At 40.4% G+C, this 20,038-nt stretch overlaps 1 protein-coding gene across 3 annotated transcripts in view; it reads left to right on the forward strand.

Moving 5' to 3' along the window:
* Mctp2 (multiple C2 and transmembrane domain containing 2) overlaps positions 1-20,038 on the forward strand; it is a 222,116-nt gene that overhangs the window by 118,393 nt on the left and 83,685 nt on the right. For all 3 annotated transcript variants that reach the window (XM_057756094.1, XM_057756093.1, XM_057756096.1), the window contains 2 exons: positions 8,929-9,031; positions 10,666-10,768. In XM_057756094.1, coding sequence (XP_057612077.1) covers positions 8,929-9,031; positions 10,666-10,768 — 206 coding nt within the window. The remainder of the gene's footprint in view (positions 1-8,928; positions 9,032-10,665; positions 10,769-20,038) is intronic.

The following is a 20,038-nucleotide window of genomic DNA, read 5'->3' on the forward strand; positions in this document are numbered from 1 at the left end:
TTTTGATCAGGTCCGAAAGTGCTTGTCTAATTTGCCTGAAGTTCTGAACTCAGTCTCCAGCACTGCCTACATTAGTTGTGGTAATGCAAGCAGTCATCCTAGCACCGGGCAGTTGAGGGCAGAAGGATAAGAAGCTTTCTGCTACTCTTCATTAGGCAGACAGTTCAAGCCAAACATGGATTACAGGAGAGTCTGAGAGAAAAGACTTAAATAATATGGATCTGAAAGCCAGGCATGATGGGACACAGCTAAAAATGTCCATCTCCAAGAGACTGAGAAGATGAGAAAGGATGGTCACAACGTTGAAGCCATCCTGGGAAACACTGTGAGACCACGTGTTAAAAACAGGAAGGTGGTCTTTCTTAGATCCCATTTTCTAAAAGTTACTGAGAGGTTTTTTTTTTGTTTGTTTGTTTGTTTGTTTTTTCTTTCTTTCTTTCCTGTCCTGAGGTCTATGCTAACATTAGCTCTGGCTGTCTTAAAGTTATTCTAATGAGGAGCCTATAGGATGTACTTATAAGCTGTATTTCCAACTCTTTGAGAATAGGGTAACCTAGTACTTTACAACAGTGGGTTCTTCCTTCTGATGTTATCACTTCTCTGGTAACTGGGTTGCAGCCCTTTATTCATGAAACAAATGATGTGCTGTGTTGTTTGATTCAAGGTGAACAGACCTGTGTGTAATGCTTGATAAGACAAATCTAGTTCACTTAGCTTAAAACTCAGCTTGTTAGAGAAAAATAAATAACTTTCAAACTAATGACTTAAAGGAGTGGTTGAAATCCTCTTTCCCCCCTCCCTTCCGTACAAAGCTGAAAAAATGGTAAGAGCACCCAGTTCCCTAGCGACAGTGGAGGCCCCAGCAGAGACTGTATGTTCTCATTTGCCCACAGCTTATCAAATGCATAGATAATGTTAAAGAATAATACAAATATGTCTCATAGACTATAGAAAGATAACAAAGTATACCGTGTATTAATAGAAAGGAGTTTGAGAACTGACACATTTTTTTTTTTTTTTTTTTTTTTTAGCTAGAATTGTCCATTAAGAACACTTCTCTTACATTTGAGAGATCAGTGATGGACCACAGGGAGCAGTGTTGTGCGCTCAGCTTACAGTGGTATAACTGTTCAGAATAGTCTCAATGTGATTGTGAGGTGGTGTAACCTGTGGAGTCAATTCCTTATGTCAGAGTAAGAAGGCATTAGTGGATAGCCTTTGCACAGCAAGCAGGTAGAGAGAGAGTCAACGTCTATTCCTGACTCTTCTCTGTTACACATCGACTTTCTTCTTAATCAAGCTTTTTTCCATGAATTTAATTATTCCCCTTCTTTAAAAATTCAAGTATAACCTTGGACTTCTCACAGGGCAGGGAACCCTGACTGCTCTTTGGACTGGAGAGGGAGGGGGAGGGGAGTGGGGGGAGGAGGCATATGGGAGGTGGGGAGGAGGCCGAAATTTTTAATAATAATAAAAAATAAATTAAAAAATAAATAAATCTTTTTAAAAATTCAAGTATATGAGATGTTTATGTCTCCCTGTGCCTTATCCTAGCACCCCAGCCCTGTGAATGGCAGTAGATTGGCTCATGAATCATATAGAAATAGAAGAGGTAGGAACTTAGGTGTGATTCCTTTGCCAGAGTGATTGTTCTCTACCTATACCAGGCCAGGACAATGCTGCATGGCTGAATGTTGCAGCATGGACATTGCTGTGCTGTGCTGTGCTTGATCTCACTCTTCATTGCAATCCTATCTTTGTGCTGAGCTTTATGTTTGGAGGAGAATCTAGGTATTTACCTGAGGCAGTGAAGGAGGCAAACCTGGAATTACAGTCTTCACCCAATGTTGGAATCTACTTGCCCTTCAAACATCTCACCATGAATTGCACTTCGTTTTTGAGAGCTTTGAAACACCAACATGGGTTGTAAACAGTTCCCAAATATCTGCCGAATTAAATAATCTTCAAGTGTGTCTGTCAGAGGACTGTCAAGGACAACATGTTTTTTTGAGCAAGAAATGCAAGTTGTTATCAACATAGTCTTATTTATCCTAATAAATGTGTTAGGATCAGTGTCATGACCTGATGCAGAGCTAAGATTCGGAAGTCCATGTCATTCCATGCCACTGCTGCTTTCTGGAGAGTAAAGTTTGCTTTCCCCACAGATGTTTAAAGTTTTCCTCAACCCAAGCAAAGTTGGCATCTTAGCACTGTGTTGACTTTTAACACTTACTATTGAATGTCTCTACAAGGTGAACAGACCCCTAGGGACATAAGATGTGTAGGTGTAATTTGTGTCTTTCTTTTGGGCTCCCTTCCTCCTCCTCCAGTGCAGAATTCCAGATGAAGGGGTGGTTTGTGCCATCTGTGTCAGGGAGACACACACCTTGCTGAATCAGGGAGAACCATTTGCTGTTCCTTGGTTGTGCCATTAGGAGGAGCTCTCGGTACATCTAACGTGTGAAGATGAACACCCATTACTTTGCTAACACCCTCTGTTTATTAGGCAGTGCTGGAACTCTTCGCTCATGCCCACATCCTGTGCCTGATTAAGCCTGTATAGTTTAATGATAAATTTATAGAAGATGGCAATCAATGTATGTGTTTTCCCTTGATTTTTATGGTTATTGCTTCTCATTGAAACCTCCTTTTTTACTATGATGGAAAGGCACATATATGTGTATGTGTTTGTTGTGTGAGTTGTTAGTTGGTTCTTCCCCAGTGGCATGGGTCCACTGTGAATCTTCCCATTCTCATGAGTATTTTTAGGGTTAAATTAAAACCTAAATGAGCATGCCTAGTATATATTTTATATTCAGTAGATTATTTTCCCATTCTTTATTACATTTACTTTATTAGTGTGTTGCTGACTTATGAAAAATGTCAAACTCTGTCTTCTTAACCTATTGTTTATAACCTGCCTTAATTTTAGATTATCCTGGAATTATTAAGCATTCTAATCACTTTTAGCTTTTCAGTCACTTTTAGAAATTTACAGTGATCACTCTAGGATGCTTTATTCTGGTTATTTCTGGTCCTGTTATCTACTAAAAAAAATTTTTTTTTTAAGTTTTTCAGTAAGGAAGTTCCTTTGCTAATCTGTCGGACACATGCATTTCAAATTTCGATAATCTGGATAATAATTTTATCTATGTAAAGCACATTTGTGGACTCATCACATTTTTATTATATATAAAAGCACTCCCCCATGTAAAACTGTTGACTGAAACTCCACAGTGAAACCTCACAGTACAGAGTATAAATCTCCCAGTCATACGTTGTAGTACTGACTTTTGAAGCATTTCTGTAATTTTACTTTGTTGTGTTTAGTTTTTTTCTTCTTTTTTCTTTTTTTTAAACCCGTTTGTATCAGAAGAGCAGGCCTGTAGTTATTGTTCATGGGGAATTTTAACCCACATGCCCATTTTATGGTTTAAATTCACTGTCTGTCTCTGGGAGCTGTATCCATAGCAATACTTTTCCTCTTAAGGATGCCCTATTTTCCGGGGGACGACTATAATTGGAACTTCTAGAAACTTCGTGGTAGTGATTGAATGCTTTTAATTTTCATGAGATCCTCCTGGACAGCTGAGACCAAATCGAGGAGTTTGAAAAACACATTAAAAACTATATAAATCTGCCTTTGGCAGCCTGTCCATTTCAACTGTCTGCCAAAGAATGCGGACTTGGGTTGAAGTAAAGTTTGGGAGGATGTAGAAGATTTGTCAATTGTATCTTAATGTTGCCATGAGTGCCCGTGAATCCTACTCTAGCGTGGCATCCAATCAACTCATAGCAGAAGTCACTTTGGTTTTAGAGGCAGGGGTCACAGCCCATCCTAATTCATTTCAGTAGGTGCTTCTGAGTGGGCCCGTGTTGTGACCTGATAACATGGTGGGGACAGGAATTGATTCCCACACTCAGCAACAGATGTCGGATTATCATTTTGCTGCTACGATCAGTGTGGGACTCACTGAAGAACACTTGATAGTGTCCTAGAGAAGATGACATGTTAAGTGAGACAGAGAAGGGGCTGGCGTGGCGGGAGCAAGTGCCAAGCACTTCCCAACTCCAAGCCTGCAGAGCTCTGTCAAGGCGGGGAGAGATCATCAACTGAGACTAGAAAACAGATCCCGAGGGGACCTTTGGGGAAGAAGGAGGCTGCTTTCTGAGGTGGGACTGGATCACTTGAAAGCCAGCCAATGGCAAGTGGGACACCGAGGAGAGGGAGTGGTGTGATCCCATGCAGACTACAAAGATGTGTTCTGGCAGCTGTGAGGAGCCTGATTTCTCAGAGGGCTGAGGCAAGCTCAGAGGATGCTGGGATGTTTTGGAACTTGGATGAAACTTGGAAGTGAAATGAAAAGGAAAAACGACTTCTGCAATGTCTTCTTCATGACCCTGAGCCACTAATGTTATGACTATGCCATGGTGATGTGCATTTGCTTGAACTGAAGGTTGGCTAGGAGCTTGACAGCAAAATAGAATTTAGTAACATTTTTTTGTTGTTGTTTTTTTTTGTTGTTGTTGTTGTTTTTTTTTTTTTTTTTTTTTTTTTTTGGTTTTTCGAGACAGGGTTTCTCTGTGGCTTTGGAGCCTGTCCTGGAACTAGCTCTGTAGACCAGGCTGGTCTCGAACTCACAGAGATCCTGCCTCTGCCTCCCGAGTGCTGGGATTAAAGGCATGTGCCACCACCGCCCGGCTCTGTAAAATGTTTTCAAGAGTGTCTGGATTTCAGTTGGCCTGTCATTATTCTCTTAGTATCGTTGGGAAATGTTAGGATGGCCCATTTTTATGAGAGAGCATTGTCCTCCGTTTGAATATTCATCATTTAAATCTTAGAGAACCCTCCCCTGTGAAACTTTGAAAGAGAACGAAACTAATATCCAAAGTACCCACAAATTACTCTATAAGCACCATCATGTCTTTGTTTCCCCCTCTCTCTGCCTGTTTGTACTGTAATATTAATAAATGCAGCATTTTAATGAGTTTTGACTGAATTACCTTCAGAGAGTTGTTGCAGTAGGCTCCTTGGAGACACATGACTGAAGTTCCTGGGTTCTGGAGAGGAGCGTGCCTCATTAACTAGGCACAGAACTGCTCGGGAGAGCTGGGCACAGCTCAAGCCCACCTGTGCCTCTGCAGGCCTGCAGCGCCTCTGCCCTGCTGTGTACTAACCCCAGGGCTTTCATTAAAAGTGTCAGGTGCTCTCCCCAGAGCCAGCGCTGATGGCATGTCATGCTGCCATCCCTAGAGGAGCAGCGCTGACACCTACTAATGGTCTGACAAACGGTTAAGTAGCTGTTGGGGAGGGGGTTTGTGGCTGCACCTGAGCATGTCATCCAGGGCTGGAATCTTCCTTCCCATCAGTGCTGAAGGGGACACACGTCTTCCTGCCCCAGCAGGTTCCCCTTGCGCTTCTTCTACAGAAGGCCTTGCCAGGGGAACCTGACGACAAGTCAACGAAATTGGACGTTGGTGGATTTCTGTGTCGGTGGCATTTTGTGCGCCTCTTCTGTATTTGGGCTGCCACCCGTCACATGCTTAGAAAGCAGGTCAGAGCCACTTTCATTCATGAAAGCGTAAGAACCGGAATTGATAACAGATGTAGCCACAGTCAGAGGTCAGGAGAAAGAATGACTTCTTGGTACCAGAATCCTGGCGAAGCAGAGGCCAGTTCAGGTGTCTTTCAGGGAGAAGGGTGTCTCTTGCATGTGTACTCTTGGTTGATAGAGTACATATATTTTTAGCTTGGTTATCTGGCTTTTTCAAGAATTCACAGGCCTCTGGTGTTATTTTTACATATTTATTTTATATTAATATAAAATAATTTTATATACTTATTATTATATTTCTGCGGAGTGGATACATGTCCTTCCCATTGCGTGCAGCTGAGGACAGTGATACTTCCATTTCTGCCCGTGGATGCATCAGTCTACAGGCAACTGCGATTATAAAACTGGCTTTGAAAGACTTCTTCTTTGGCCCTGAGTTGTCCAGGCCATGAATCAGTGCAATGGGGCTCTCATGTTTAATACTAACTCTGCCCCATGCTTCTACATTTGAACTTTAAAAAAAAATTTTTTTTAAAATCATACCCATGTGCAGGCTTTGGGACAAGTAAAACTCTGTAGGGATGTGCAGAGCCTCAGCACTCCTGGGTGTGTCTAAAGAGAATTAGATGTACATTCAGCAGCCTGAAGCATTGGCTAAACGTTCAGCATGCCTGAGCACATTTTGTGGTAGGTCCTAGATACCTGTTAGAGGGACATCTGTCTTTAAGCCCTGTATCATACTGTCTCTTAGAGGGACGTTTGATTTTAAGTCCCCACCAACGTCAAATGGACGTTGTAGCCATACTTTCTTCCCCTGACAGATTCAATCTTAGGCCTCCCTGCCTGTCCCTGTGAAAGGTAATGGCTTTTCACTTGGAGGCTGTCAAGCGGATTTTGGATTTGAGGTGTCCTTATTTCTTGTGTGTGTTCTTTTGGAGGATAGAGGTAAATAGGATGGAAAAGGAGAAGATGTGAGGAGGTGTGAAGCAACTGTGTGTGTATGTATATGTATGCATGTGCATGCTTGTGCCTGTATGATGTACCTATGTGCAAGTACCTACACTCACATGCCACAGTGGTGTATGAAGGTCATAATTCAATGTTGAGTGTCTGTCGTCATCCTCCACCTTGTTTTAGACAGGGAACATGTGTGTGTGTGTGTGTGTGTGTGTGTGTGTGTGTGTATGTCTATCTGTCTGTCTTTGTGTTTTTGTGTCTCCCTGGGTATTCTCCACTATACACCAGGCCAGTTGACTTAGAATCTTTCTGGAATTTTCTTGCCTCTACCTCCCATCTTGCCTAGGTTTTTGTGAGTTCTAGAGAGCTGAACTCAAATTTTCATCCTTTCCAACTCTATGAGATGAAAATTTTAAGTTAAAAATCAGCTCTGACCTTACTTCCTGAATTATACTTTCAATGTTTCATGGCATCGCAAACTTTAGCATATGGGGTCTCATACTGGGAATGTAGATCAAGTCTACTTATTCACTTTGGGTAGAGGCTTAGTTCAAAAGAGCCTTTTTGTACTTTGTTGGTCTGTCTTCCCACTGCCTCATGGAAGTCAATGTTTTCATTTGTTTCCAATTACAGAAGAGTTATTATCTGCATTGACCTAAAGAAAATTTAGGATGATAATAGTGTTACTTTTCAAATACATTGCTTTTAACTGGCATGTGATAGCAATATCATCGAGTGTGGTATTTTGGTATGTGTGTCATGGTATCATAATTAAATCAAGCACATGTACCATGTCTATCATTTCATACATGAAGCCTGTCTTTGTATATAAAGATTCAAAATCTTTTCCTATAGCTCTTTTAAAACATCCAATATAATATTATTAACCGCAATCAGCACACTACATAAGAGAACACCAGCATTTGCTCCTCCTTAACCTTGTACTTGTGTATAAATCTTTTTCCATCCACCCCTCCCTCTTCCTCTTCTAGCATCTTGTAACCACTCTTTCTCTATACTTCTTCCAAATATTTGACATATCTTTTTATTTTTTGTATGTATCGGTGTTTTCCTGCAAGCATGCCTTTGCACCATTTGCTTGCCTGGTACCTGTGGAGGCCAGAAGATGGTATCAGATCTCTTGGAACCAGAGATGGTTGTAAGCTACCATGTGGGTGCTGGGAATTGAACCAGAGTCTTTTGCAAGAGTAACTAATGATCTTAACTGATGGACTAGCTCTCCAGCCCCCTATTCATGATTCTATCTATCCTGTCTATGAATGAGACCCTGCAGTGTTTATTTTTTCTGTGACTGACTTTCATAATATCTTATCCTGCAGGCTCATCTGTGTTGCTGCAAATGACATGGTTTAATCCTTTTAATAGTTTGATCTTCCTTATGACTGGTTGTAATTCTGTTGTCTGTATGTACCACATTTCCTCCTATGCTTGTCAGTGGGTAGACACCTATGTTGTCTGTGTTTTCGGCTATTGTGAGGAATACTGTGAGAGACAGACACTATGCTACAGAGGCTGAAACCATTTCTCTTGAATATATATATATATATAATATATATATATATACACATATACATACAGACACACATATATGCGTACATACATATGTACAAACACACACACACACACATATACACACACACATATGAAAATAGGATTGCTGCCAGGTGATAGATCCATGCGTTGCTTTAAAAAGAACCCTGTTTATCCATAATGGCTTTACTAACTGATTGTCCCACTATCTTCTAAGACTTCCTTTTCTTCATATATTTATGGTATTTGTTATTTTTCCCCTTGTTTCTTTTTTCTTGAAGTACTAGGAGTAAAGCACAGGGCTTTGCATGTGCTAAATGCTTTCTCATTCAATCCATCTACAGCCCCATTGCTGCCTGCTTGATTGCAGCTTTCTAATGGGGTGAGATGCTCTATCATTGTGGCTTTGATTACTCTTTTCGAGAAGAGGAGTGATATTGAATATTCACGTTTGGTGCTTTGAATACCTTTTGAAGTCTTTGGCCTATTTTTTAATCGAGTTATTTCTTATTTTATTTTGCTATTGAGTTCCTTTTAAAGACTCAATTGGAACTGAGGACCCTTCCACACAGAGGCCTGGTGCACCCTCCTGTGAGAGCTGTGGTCATTAGTGTTCAGAGTGAAAATTCTGGTGTCATTGATCCGGATCCCTTGATAAGTTAAAGACTGAACATTCATGGGCTTCCCTCACTTTCTGAATTCTCAAATGTGGATCCAGAAAGCATGCTGGGAGCACAGGCTCCCAGCCCTCTGTTTCTCTCTGTTCTCACAAGTTTATTGTGAAAGCACCCAGCTTTGGCTCGATTTGCCGTGTCCCTTGTGAAGACTCATTGGTCTTTGATGGTTGTCTGTGTTCTCTTTCCAGGGAAGAGTGATCCTTTCTGCCTGCTGGAGTTGGGCAACGACCGACTTCAGACACACACCATTTACAAAACCCTCAATCCTGAGTGGAACAAAGTTTTCACATTGTAAGTGTGTGATACCCTGGGATCCAAGGAAGAGCTTTAACTTAGAGAGCAATTATCCCCGATGTCTGTGGGGCAGGCTGGGGGCTCTTGAGGGGAACTTTTCCACTCAGTTTTATGTGCAAAGAGCGTATTTTATTGTTTTTTTTCTACAAAAACCTTTTATCCTTTTATTTTATAGTATGGCTTAATAATAGAAGAGACCATTTGGAACTGTAAGGGACTGCTCAGAGACATTTATAAAATAGATCTCTTAGTAACTAAATTAATCTGTGGGTAGATAGAAGCTTCTAGATGTCCAAACTATTCTATTTCTGGGTTAAGAAAAGTTACAAATGGAGTCCTGTCTTAAATTCTAAGCACTTACATGTTATGATACTATCTTAAATGCATGAAGATTTGTATTCTGTCAGAATCTTTTGAAAAATGCAGATTATCTGTGAATTCTTAAAGACTTCCAATGACTCCTGGTATTAATAATCCCTTCGATTAGAGTAGCCAGCTCCTTTGGACTGCCCTGTGTATCTCATCAAACGTGGGCATCCAGGAAGCTGCATGTGTTTAGTTTCCTAGTTTGCCTTAGATTTAAGGTACCTGGCAGTTAAAAGGAGACCCCCATTGACCTTGGGTGAGTTGATGATGCTTTGCCTCCTCAAAACAGACTGCTTAGTCTGTGTTTATGAGTAGAAAGAGTCAGAATTGCCTCCAGTGCAATTGATGGTATTTATAGGAAGTCCCTCAAAGGTCTAGCAGAAGCAAACCACCTGGAGACAGACACATCAGCCAACTGCCAGGTACAAGGGATTTTGACAAAAGCCTTGGCACTATTTTTTATTGTCAGTGGTATTTGGTTTCTGCTCAATACAAAGAAAAAGTGTTTCTAAAATCATGCGTGGGGCTTTTGGTACTTTACGTTTCTATTAGAAAAGGCTTTCTGTGTACCTCATCTAATAATTTTATCCGATTTTCTTTTTAAGAAATGTATTAAAAATATTGATTTGCTTATTTTTATGTTTGTATATGTATGCATGTTAAGTATGTATGTAAGTATGTATGCCTGTGTGAGCTTATATGTGCCACATGTGCATTCAGAAGACACAGAGGCTAGAAAAGGGGGTAGAATTCCTTGGAACTATGGTTAGAGGCAGGGGTGAGATGCAGTGTGGGTGTTGGGAAATGAACCTGGGTCCTCTGCGAGAGCAGTAAGTGCTTTTAACCCCTGAGCCATCTCTCTGGTCCCTCACATTTTTTCTTCATCAATTCCAAAGATGATTTTTGCTTTTCCCCATGCAGGGTGACTTTGCAGCCCTCTCCTTTCTCCTCTGATTTATCTCTCTTTTTCTTTTCTTCTTTTTTTTTAAAATCCTGTTTCTTTAAGAGTATCACCCTTGAGTGTACACATGTGTGGAAAACGCCACAGGAAGAAAGTTGACTTCCTTCCGTATGTGCACATCTGAATTTTCCATGATGGAAGGTTTGGGAATAGTCAGTTTGATTTAATTTTGGGGGTTTAATTAAATGGTAGTTTTATACCCCGAGGACACACAGGCTTAATTAGTGCAAGTGTTTTCAGATCTTCATGGAGCAGACGTCACCCGTGTGTTTTTGTGTATAATACCTGATATTTCCTCTTTTAGCCCTATTAAGGATATCCACGATGTTTTGGAAGTGACGGTGTTTGATGAGGATGGAGATAAAGCCCCGGATTTTCTCGGAAAAGTGGCCATCCCCTTGCTATCTGTAAGTCCTCCCCCTTAACCAATAATTTGTAAGTCAGAGTTTCTATGGTCTAGAGTAATTTTATCTATGTCAGTCATGGAGCTACAATGGAAAGTAGCATTTACACTTTGTACTTTAGATACAAAGAGACATGGCCTTTTCTGTGTGAGTCTAATATTTATTTAATCAACCAGACATTTTGGCCAGTCTTTCAATACATCTCAGACTTCACTCCATCTCAGAATGGCGATCTGGGTCTGATTTCAAGGAGCGGAGCGCAGTGCAGCTCTCTCGTCAGATTTCCCGCAGATGAAATGAGGAATACGCACTGATTTCCTTTAACTTCCTCCCCGTCTGCTTCGCTCAACATTAATTGTTGGTGACTGCACACTTGTGCGCAGTTCTCCTAAAGACCCTTTCCCCCCAAAGTTCTGTCTGTTAAGGATGCTTTCAGACTTCAAATATTTTTGGTAGAAGAAAATAAAGGTTTCCTATGGAAAATAGAGTATTTCAATAATCAAATTAAGGTCAGCAAAGAAGAAAACAGATTGAAAAAGAATGCTAAAAGTTATGCAGTAGAGAAAGCATCCCTGAATACCTTTACAAGGATGAAGAAGAAAAGGTGGTCCATCAATTACTCTTTTATTTATTTATATTTATTTATTTATTATTTAATATCACCCTTTTTCCTTTTGATGGGACATTAATATGTATCAAATGAACTTGTTAGAGGCAAGCATTTCAGTTTTCCAACCATTTGTAAAATTGGTTATACAGTCATTATGGGGTCACCAAATTATATTTCTTCTCTCATACTTATTTCTTTTTCAGAGCTATTTGTACATTTTTGTGAGTTGTGCACTCTGTGATCTAACCACAAGCTTCATCTTGCTCCCATAATGTTTACAGGGAAGGGAACACTGTACCCTCTTAATATCTTTTCATCTGCTTTTGATCACTTGGTTAATTTCTCCCCAAGTTCTCATATCCCTGATGCTCCTCCAAGAGAACGCAGGCAGCAGCTGCTGGCTGCTGCAGCCTGCCCCCGCCACATGCTCTGAGCCCTCCATGGCAGGCGGCAGTGCTCATGGAGAGAAGATGGCAATCTGGGATTTCCCTCCACTTTTTTATAACAGCTCTGGCAGATATTCCTGGAAGAATACATGTAGCAGGAATATGGGACACACTTTAAAAGACATCTAAAGAGGGACAAAGCCCAAACATCCATCCATAACAATTCAGTATGTGTGTATGTGAGCAGAGAGAGTAGTCTCTTTATTTCTCTCCCACTCTCTCTTTCTCTCTTTCCCTCTCTCTTTCTCTCTTTATCTTCCTTCCTCCCTCCCTCACCCCTTACACTTTTGAATGGATTAATCTTCAGTGTATTTTATTCATTGACATTGAATACACTAGGATGGTTTAGAAGCCCTTTCCTTTGGTCATAAAACTTCTGACATTTTTTTCCTCGATAGAAATTGTCTTTGCTTACTTACTTTAGTCCCCTAGTCACTCCTTGTCTTTGTTCCTCCCTCCCTCCCTTCTCCCCAGACCTAAGACAGGATGGCCAGCTGTATCAGTACCACCCAATCCTAAGGCTGTTGACCTTTGGAGTCAGAACACTTATTTGTATGCTTCCCATGATTTTGGGGTGCCCAGCAGATTCCTGGCTTTTCTCAATGACAGTAGCACGTGTTTCTTTCTACCTTAGTAAAGACTAAAGATAACCCTAGACGTTGACAAAAGGACTGAAGTGGGTGGACTCCCTCATGGAAACAACTGAACTCAACTAATGGATTCATTTTTCAAAGTATCCCTTGCCAAGTAGAAAATTATGTGAAAGGCATACCTTACTTAAACCCGCTTTAATCATAAGCCGAGCTCCACAGTTGAGTTTTGCAATACAGAAACAAGCTGTACCAGGGTCTATTGTTCATTCATTTGTTTAGCAGAGGCTGATGAAATTTCACTATGTGGCAGGCAATTTTAGCTAACAGGGCTCTAATGCTGACCACAGGAAACACCCTCTTTCCTTGTTGTTTATATCATGCTTTCTTTGAGAGGAAGATACAGAAAGATGACTAAAATAAAATTAATATCCAATGTTCCATGCTAAATACCTATGACTGGTACATCAAGAATCTAGGGACAAGAACCTCAGTTCTCCATGGCTACATGGTTCTGGTTGCACACGAAAGGGGACATTAAAGTAGGAATTCAAGGAGGTGACAGAGCAAGCAATATAAGTATTGGGGGAATTTTCAGGCAGAGAAGAATTTATGTTCAGAGGTTTGCTCAGAGAATGAACTTTACCTGTCAACATCCAGAGATGGCTGGGAGGTCAGTGTAGATGGAATGCAGGGGACAGAGAACAGAGGCCTAAGAAACAGAAAGGGACACAAGTGCAGGGTAGTGGCAAGCCTTGTAGTACCCTGAGAGCCTGTGAAGGGGTTGAGCTTTTTCCTAAGTGAGGAATGGGGAACCACAATTTACTTCCTGTATTATTTAGAGTTTCTATTGTTGTCATAAAACACCATAGCCAAAAGCAACTGAGGGACGGGGGGGGGGGGTGGCTTTTATTTTAGCTTAGAGTTGTGCATTTTGGTCCATGGCTAAGGAAAAATGGGGACAGAAATTCAAGGCAGAAACCTGGAGGCAGGACTGAAGCAGAAGCCACCAGAGGGGTGCTGCTTACTGGCTTTCTCCTCATGGCTTCCTCAGCCTGCTTGCCTACAGCATCCAGGACCACCAGTCATGGGAGGGCATTGTCTACAGTGAGCTAGTTCCTCTCACATCAATCATCAGTCATCAATCAAGACTCTGGTTAGAGCATTTTCCCAACTGAGGTTCCTTTTCCCCAAATGACTCCAACCTATATCAAATTGACATAAACCTAGCAGAACACATTATTTATTTGTTTTAAATACAAATAACATGTGGTACAACCAGGAGAATGCCCCAGTTTAGCAGTCTCTGCCTTGCATAGCAACCTGGCCAAGGGTGTAATCCTCTTAGTTACCTTGGGGACGCTGGCATGGCACTGAGTGGCCGGTTCTGCTGCTGCTGTCCGTGCAATTGATTTGATTGAGATTAATTTTAATTCTTTGACTGTTGGTTTGGCGAAATGGCCAAATCCTAGTGTAGATCTGTGTATCCTTGACATCAGGTGGTCCACTTGCAACAAATTGACCTTTTCAAATTAATTTATTTTCTAATAGAATGCAGATTATAAATGTGATTTCTAAATGTCATGACTCTCACTGTAACTGAAAATTATAATCCAATAATTATTTAATTTATTGTTCTATTATCAAATAATACTGACCTGTACTTGGGAGGCTTTGTTTAAAAGATATGACTGCTTAGGTGTATGTATTCTTCTTTAGTTTGTATCTCTTGCGGGATGCATAGCTAACAAGTTCAGCATGGTTGCTATGGTAAATCATTAATTTTCTAACAGCTTACTTTTTCAAAATTATTTCTGGCCATTTACAAATTAGTGACCCTGTACTATAGCAGTTTAGTAAGCAAGTTTTTATTGTAGACACCCTCATCTTGGAATCTGAGCTCCCTGGAGTTTCTTAGATAGCCATAGTGAACTCCCATCATGCTTCAAGCCATAAGGAATGCTAAGGATGTGTTTGCACAACTGTGATGTGTGTGCAGTTAGGGCTGTCAAGAGAGACACGGCAGAAGTGTTAGAGTCCTAGGGACATATCTTTCCATTTGGCACAGATAACAGAAAACCACCAATGCCACAGGAAAGGAAAGAGATGCTGTGAGATACATGGATTAAAGTTTGAGAAGACATTGAGAAGCATGGGTTTGCACTGGCTCAGGAAAGAGTAGCGTTTTGATTATAACTGCTGGATGAACAAGGAAGTCCTCTAAATCAGAGGTGAAGCAGGTACAGGGAAATGGTCATGTGGGAACAAGGAGGTGCAGGGTCTCAGTGTGATGTCGGGGGTGGGTAGAAGGGCATTGGATCTTCTGTTAGCAGGAATCCGGGAAGGGTTTTGAATAAGAGGTAGCGACTCTAGAACACCCCACTAGAACCATGGTGTGAGAAGATCCCAGAAGATTTCTTAAATATCCAAGAATTAACAAAGAATATGCTCAAGTTTTATTTTTTGTATTTTTAGGAAATGGGCTGATTCCTTCTTTTATTTTTCATTGTGGGAAAGAATTAGGAGAGAAGAGCCTGCAGCACTTAGTAGTCATTTTACAAGAGAAGGAAAACTCTACTCAGTGATGCATTCTTTCAGTTTGGTCTGGTAGCACAGGTCCAGAATCCCAGAGACTTAGGAGATGGAGGCAGGGGAATCATGAACTCAAGGCCTACCTGGGATACATAGTGAATCTTTGCCAGTCTTGACACTATAGGGAGATCCTGACTCAGCATAAAAGTAGAACTGGGGATAGACCTCAATGATGGAACACTTGCCTACCATGGAGAAGGTCCTAGGTTCAATGCTAGGACCATATGACAAAACTTATAGTGAACAACATATTCCTAAACGAATGGGGGTAATTTTGTGCAATCATTACTGAAGCCCTGAACTAAAGTTCCATTCCCCACTGGGTAGGGTTGTACTTTAGGATTCTCACGGTGTGATGTAAAACACCAGGAACAAAAGGAACTTGGAGAGAAACAGGCTTATTTTAGCTTGCAGTTACACATCACAGCCCATCACTGAGGGGAGTCAGTGAAGGAACCCAAACACGGTAGGAAGCTGGAGTTAGGAACTGGAGAAATATGGCTTACTGGTTTGCTCCTTATGACTTGCTCAGCCTGTTTTCTTAAAGTACTGGTGCCCACCATCCCAGGGATAGCACCACCCACTTTGAGTTGGCCCAGCCAACATCAATCACTAATTAAGAAAATGCCCTGCTGGCTTGCCCACGAGTCAGTCTGGTGGGGGGGCATTTTATCAACTAAGATTCCCATTTTCCAAATGACTCTAGCTTGGGTCAAGTTGACATAAAACTACTCCGCACAGTGAGGTAAGGCACAGTGCACTTAAAATACCCAAGTCCAGGGCAGAGAAAAGACTTTCACTTTTCAATTCGCTTGCTAGTAATGTGCTTAAACCCTGCTGTTAAGGTGCATTTAAGACTGTTGAACAAAAAGCCTGCGCTGAGCTCAACTATAGCTTCTCCTTTGAAATTTTGCTTTTGTGTTTTCCTTTTGGAATTTAAAATATAATTTCAACGTAACTACTCTTTTTCCTTGGTCATTTAAAAATTCAAACATCAGTACTGGAGAGATGGTCCGATAGTTCTAAGCCCTCTCCTCTCCCGGAAACCCAGTTCAATCCCTAGCACCCACAGAGTGGCTCATAACCACCTGTAACTCCAGTCCCAGGGGATCTGATGCTCTCTTCTGGCCTCTGTTAAGTACAAGGTTCAGTCGTAATGTGTAGACATAATACAGGCAAATTACTCGTACACATAAAGTCAAGCAAAATTAAAAACTCATACACTGAAATTGCAATACTTATTGGTGCTAGTGAATTATTCAAGGCATATATATCCTATATATATCTGACTAAAAGATTCAAGGTCAGTGACCATCTTGCATATGCTTAATTTATCATCAATTGAAAACACAACAAACAAAACAAAATCACAGGGGCTCCTTTCCAGGCCATCCCCACTGCTTTGTGTCAGCTGCTGATCTTCAGAAATACTTTTCACCAGAAACACTCACCACTTACTGCCTGGTGACCCACAGTCACCATGGGCTGGGACCCACAAAGGAGGTTTTTTTTTTTTTACTAGTCTTCCCATTTCCTACGCCGGTCTCTGCAGGCTTACTCTTGCTCCTGTAGCAGCCAGCCTCCAGGAAGCCTTCCTTTTCTTACCTGCACTCTGGGAACTCTGACTGTTGGTGAGGACTCTGGTCCCCTAGCTCTATCCTGCAGGCCCTCTTGGCCTTTCCTCCTGGCTCATCTTCATCCCTTTTGTCATCTGCTGACCTACACAAGCACCTGGTGCACAGGGATCCCACCATCACCTTAGTGGCCTAGGATCCAGAGATGGTAATAGCAACCAAAGAATGCTGCACCTACTCCACAAAGACAAGACCAGATAGCTGCACCAAAATACATTTCAAGCATCAGAAGTTTAGATAGATTGATACCAGTGCCAAAACACAAGCATGAACACCCAAGATCATATGCCTCCCCCAGAAACTGATAACTGTACTGGAATAGACTCTGAGAAATGCAATCTAGCTGAAGCATAGCAAGAACTTAAAATCAGAAATTATGACTATTTTGAAGAATCTTAAAAAGGACATGAAGAGCATGAAAATAGAAATAGTTAAATGAGATAATAAAAATCATTAACTATGTGAAAGTAGAAATAGAATCATTAAAGAAAACTCAAACTGAAAAAAACTGGAAATAAAAAACTTATGATGTCAGACTAAAACCTCAGAGGTAAGCCTTACTAACATATTATAAAACACAGAAGAGAGAATTTCAGGTGGCTATCCCAGCCAAAGAAAATATTAAACCAAAAAAACTAGACAAAAATTCCATAAGATCTGGTTATACTATGCAACATATACCAAACCTATGAATAATAGGGATAGAGGAAGAAATAATAACCCAGGTCAAAGGCACAGATCATATTTTAAACAAACCATAGAAGAAAATTTCCCAATATAAGGGAGATGCCTATGAAGGAACAAAGAACACACAGAACACCAAATATACAGAACTAGGGGAGAAACTACTCATGGCCCAATAATAAAAGCATTAAAAATACAAGGAAAAATAATAAATGGTAAAAGAAACCTAAATAACATATGAAGGTAGCTCATTAAAACAATGAAACCCTAGAATCTAGAAGGGCCTGGGCAGATGTATCACAAACTGGCCTTTTTGTCTTATTTATTTTTATTTTTTATTGTGTGTGTTTATGTAGCTTTTTTGCATTTTTTTATTTGGGGAGTTGTTTGTTTTTGAAAGGAAGATAGAAATAACATGCGGTTAGGTGGGTAGAAAGGTGAGATATCTTGGAGGAATCAGGGAGGGGAAAGCATTATCAAACATATTGTTTAAAAATATTTTCAATAAAAGGCATAATAGTTAATAAAAATGACACATAAATATGCAAAATCCTTTAATCAAATACAACCAAGATGATTTCAAATGACTGTTAGAATGTACCCTAACTTGACATCTAGTACTGGATCATTTTTATTTTCTCTCTGATTCTTTCATCAGTACCATGTTAATGCAAAAGATGACAGAAAGCACTTTTCAGTTTTGAAATATCCTAATAGTTAGGTTTATTTACTATTTGTCTTTTCAATTTGAGTGCACTCAGTGCTCTCAAAACCAGACTGGCTTCTTCTCTAGCCTAGATGTTCTTCTTCAAAATGTAGTTGCCTTCTAACATAATTTACTGGACCAATTTGAGAAGAATGCAAATTGTTTAAGTTGCTCAGTGTGTGCAGAAGCAAGAAGGTCTAGTCATCTTAGTATCTGACAAAATAGACTTTAAACCAAACTAATCAAAAGAGCTAAGAAAGGATACTATAGGCAGAGTTTTCCTGTGTGCCTCAACTACTTCCCAAATAACCCCCACGGAGACTCAATATTAATTGCAAATGCTTGGCCGATAGCTCAGGATTATTGGTAGCTAACTCTTTCACTTAAATTAACCCATATTTTTTGTTTATTTTTTGCCACGTGACTTGGTATGTTTCCTCAGTACTGATGCTCATCTTGCCTCCTCTGTGTCTGCTGGCAACTCTCCTGCTCCACCCTTCTTCATTCCAGTACCCTCAGTTTGATTTTCCTGCCTAACTTTATCCCGCCTTGCTATAGACCAGTCAGCTTCTTTATTAATCAGTGAGAGTAATATATATTCACAGAGTACAGAAAGATTATTCCGCAGCTGGACACTACAAATTCATCAAGGGAAAAATCCACCAAGAGGCTTTTACAACTCAAACCATTATGTGTGGAACACAAAGGTGCCCAAGTTTATAAATTATATATTGACTCTTTATTTTCTAATAAATTATTATAATTAATTATTTTCTAATAAATTCAATTGAAAATAACTCTATTGTCTCCACTCAATGGAATGCATTTTGGAACAAATTTGACTCTTCTTATGCAAGCACAGCCCGTAAGGGAAAGCAACCTATGGCCAGAAATATGGCCTCTATACTGTTTTATGGAACTGCAGTGTTTTGGTGGAGCATGCATGTGTGCTATATCACTAACAGGCTCACTTACATAACTTTATGGGAAAAATTTTCTGTAATTCCTTGTACCAAATAAATACCACACAAATCTCCATTTGCATTTTCAATGAAGTATTTTTTGTAAGACCCTGTAGTGGGGCTACATGAGGGAAGAAACATGGGCAATCATGGTTTTTTGTTTTGTTTGTTTTAAGATTAATATGGAGTTTTGGCCACTAAAGTAAATAACAGTAAAATTTAAGATTGTATTAACAAGTTTATGATCAATATAAAAACTAGAAGTGGCATGTTGCCAGGATTAGGCTTTGAAGTGTAGATTTGATCCATGAACCAACAAGTTTAGTCTTGGGGTAGAGGGTAGATAAAATGGACAAAAAAACCACAGATGTATCACCTATAAGATTATTAGATATAAACAAGACTTAAATCCAAATGTAGGGTGATAGGAGGTTATTCTCATATGTATGTGTGCATATGGGGGCAGAGGATGTGCATATGAGTTCAAGTACCCAGGTTCCCAAAGTGTAGGATCTCCCTAGAGCTAGAGTTGAAAATAATTGGGAGTTGTGAGCCACCTGACTTGGATTCTGGGAACCAAAGTTGAATCTTCTGGAAGAGCAACGGATTGTCCTAACCTTTCGGCCACCTTTCTAGCTCCCCAAATAGTCATCTTTTAGAATAAACATTCAATTCCTCTTACCCTCTTCTCCAAGCATGGGTGGTAACAGAAACAAAGATGAAACAAGGGGAAAGGTAAATTAAATTATCTGCTCTGCTCTGGGACCACCGTTAACTTTCTGGGCTTTTCATGAATCACATGCAGCATGTCGTAAGGATGGCACTGGGTCACGTCAGTCAGGCTGAGAGAGTGAGAATGCAGGGTGGGGATTTTCCAGTCTCCTAAGCAAGAAGGAGGTGAGAACAAGGCTGATCACGTCACACAGAGTGGCAGGTCTCAAATACATTGAACTCTTCTATTGAATGGCAAATCTCTTATACATTAAGTCAAAGTAAAATCTTCCTGACTCCTGCTTTGAGCCATCTCAAACTCAGTGATGTAAAGCAGA

Source organism: Chionomys nivalis, chromosome 23 (genome assembly GCF_950005125.1).
Source record: "Chionomys nivalis chromosome 23, mChiNiv1.1, whole genome shotgun sequence".
Lineage (NCBI taxonomy): Eukaryota > Metazoa > Chordata > Mammalia > Rodentia > Cricetidae > Chionomys > Chionomys nivalis.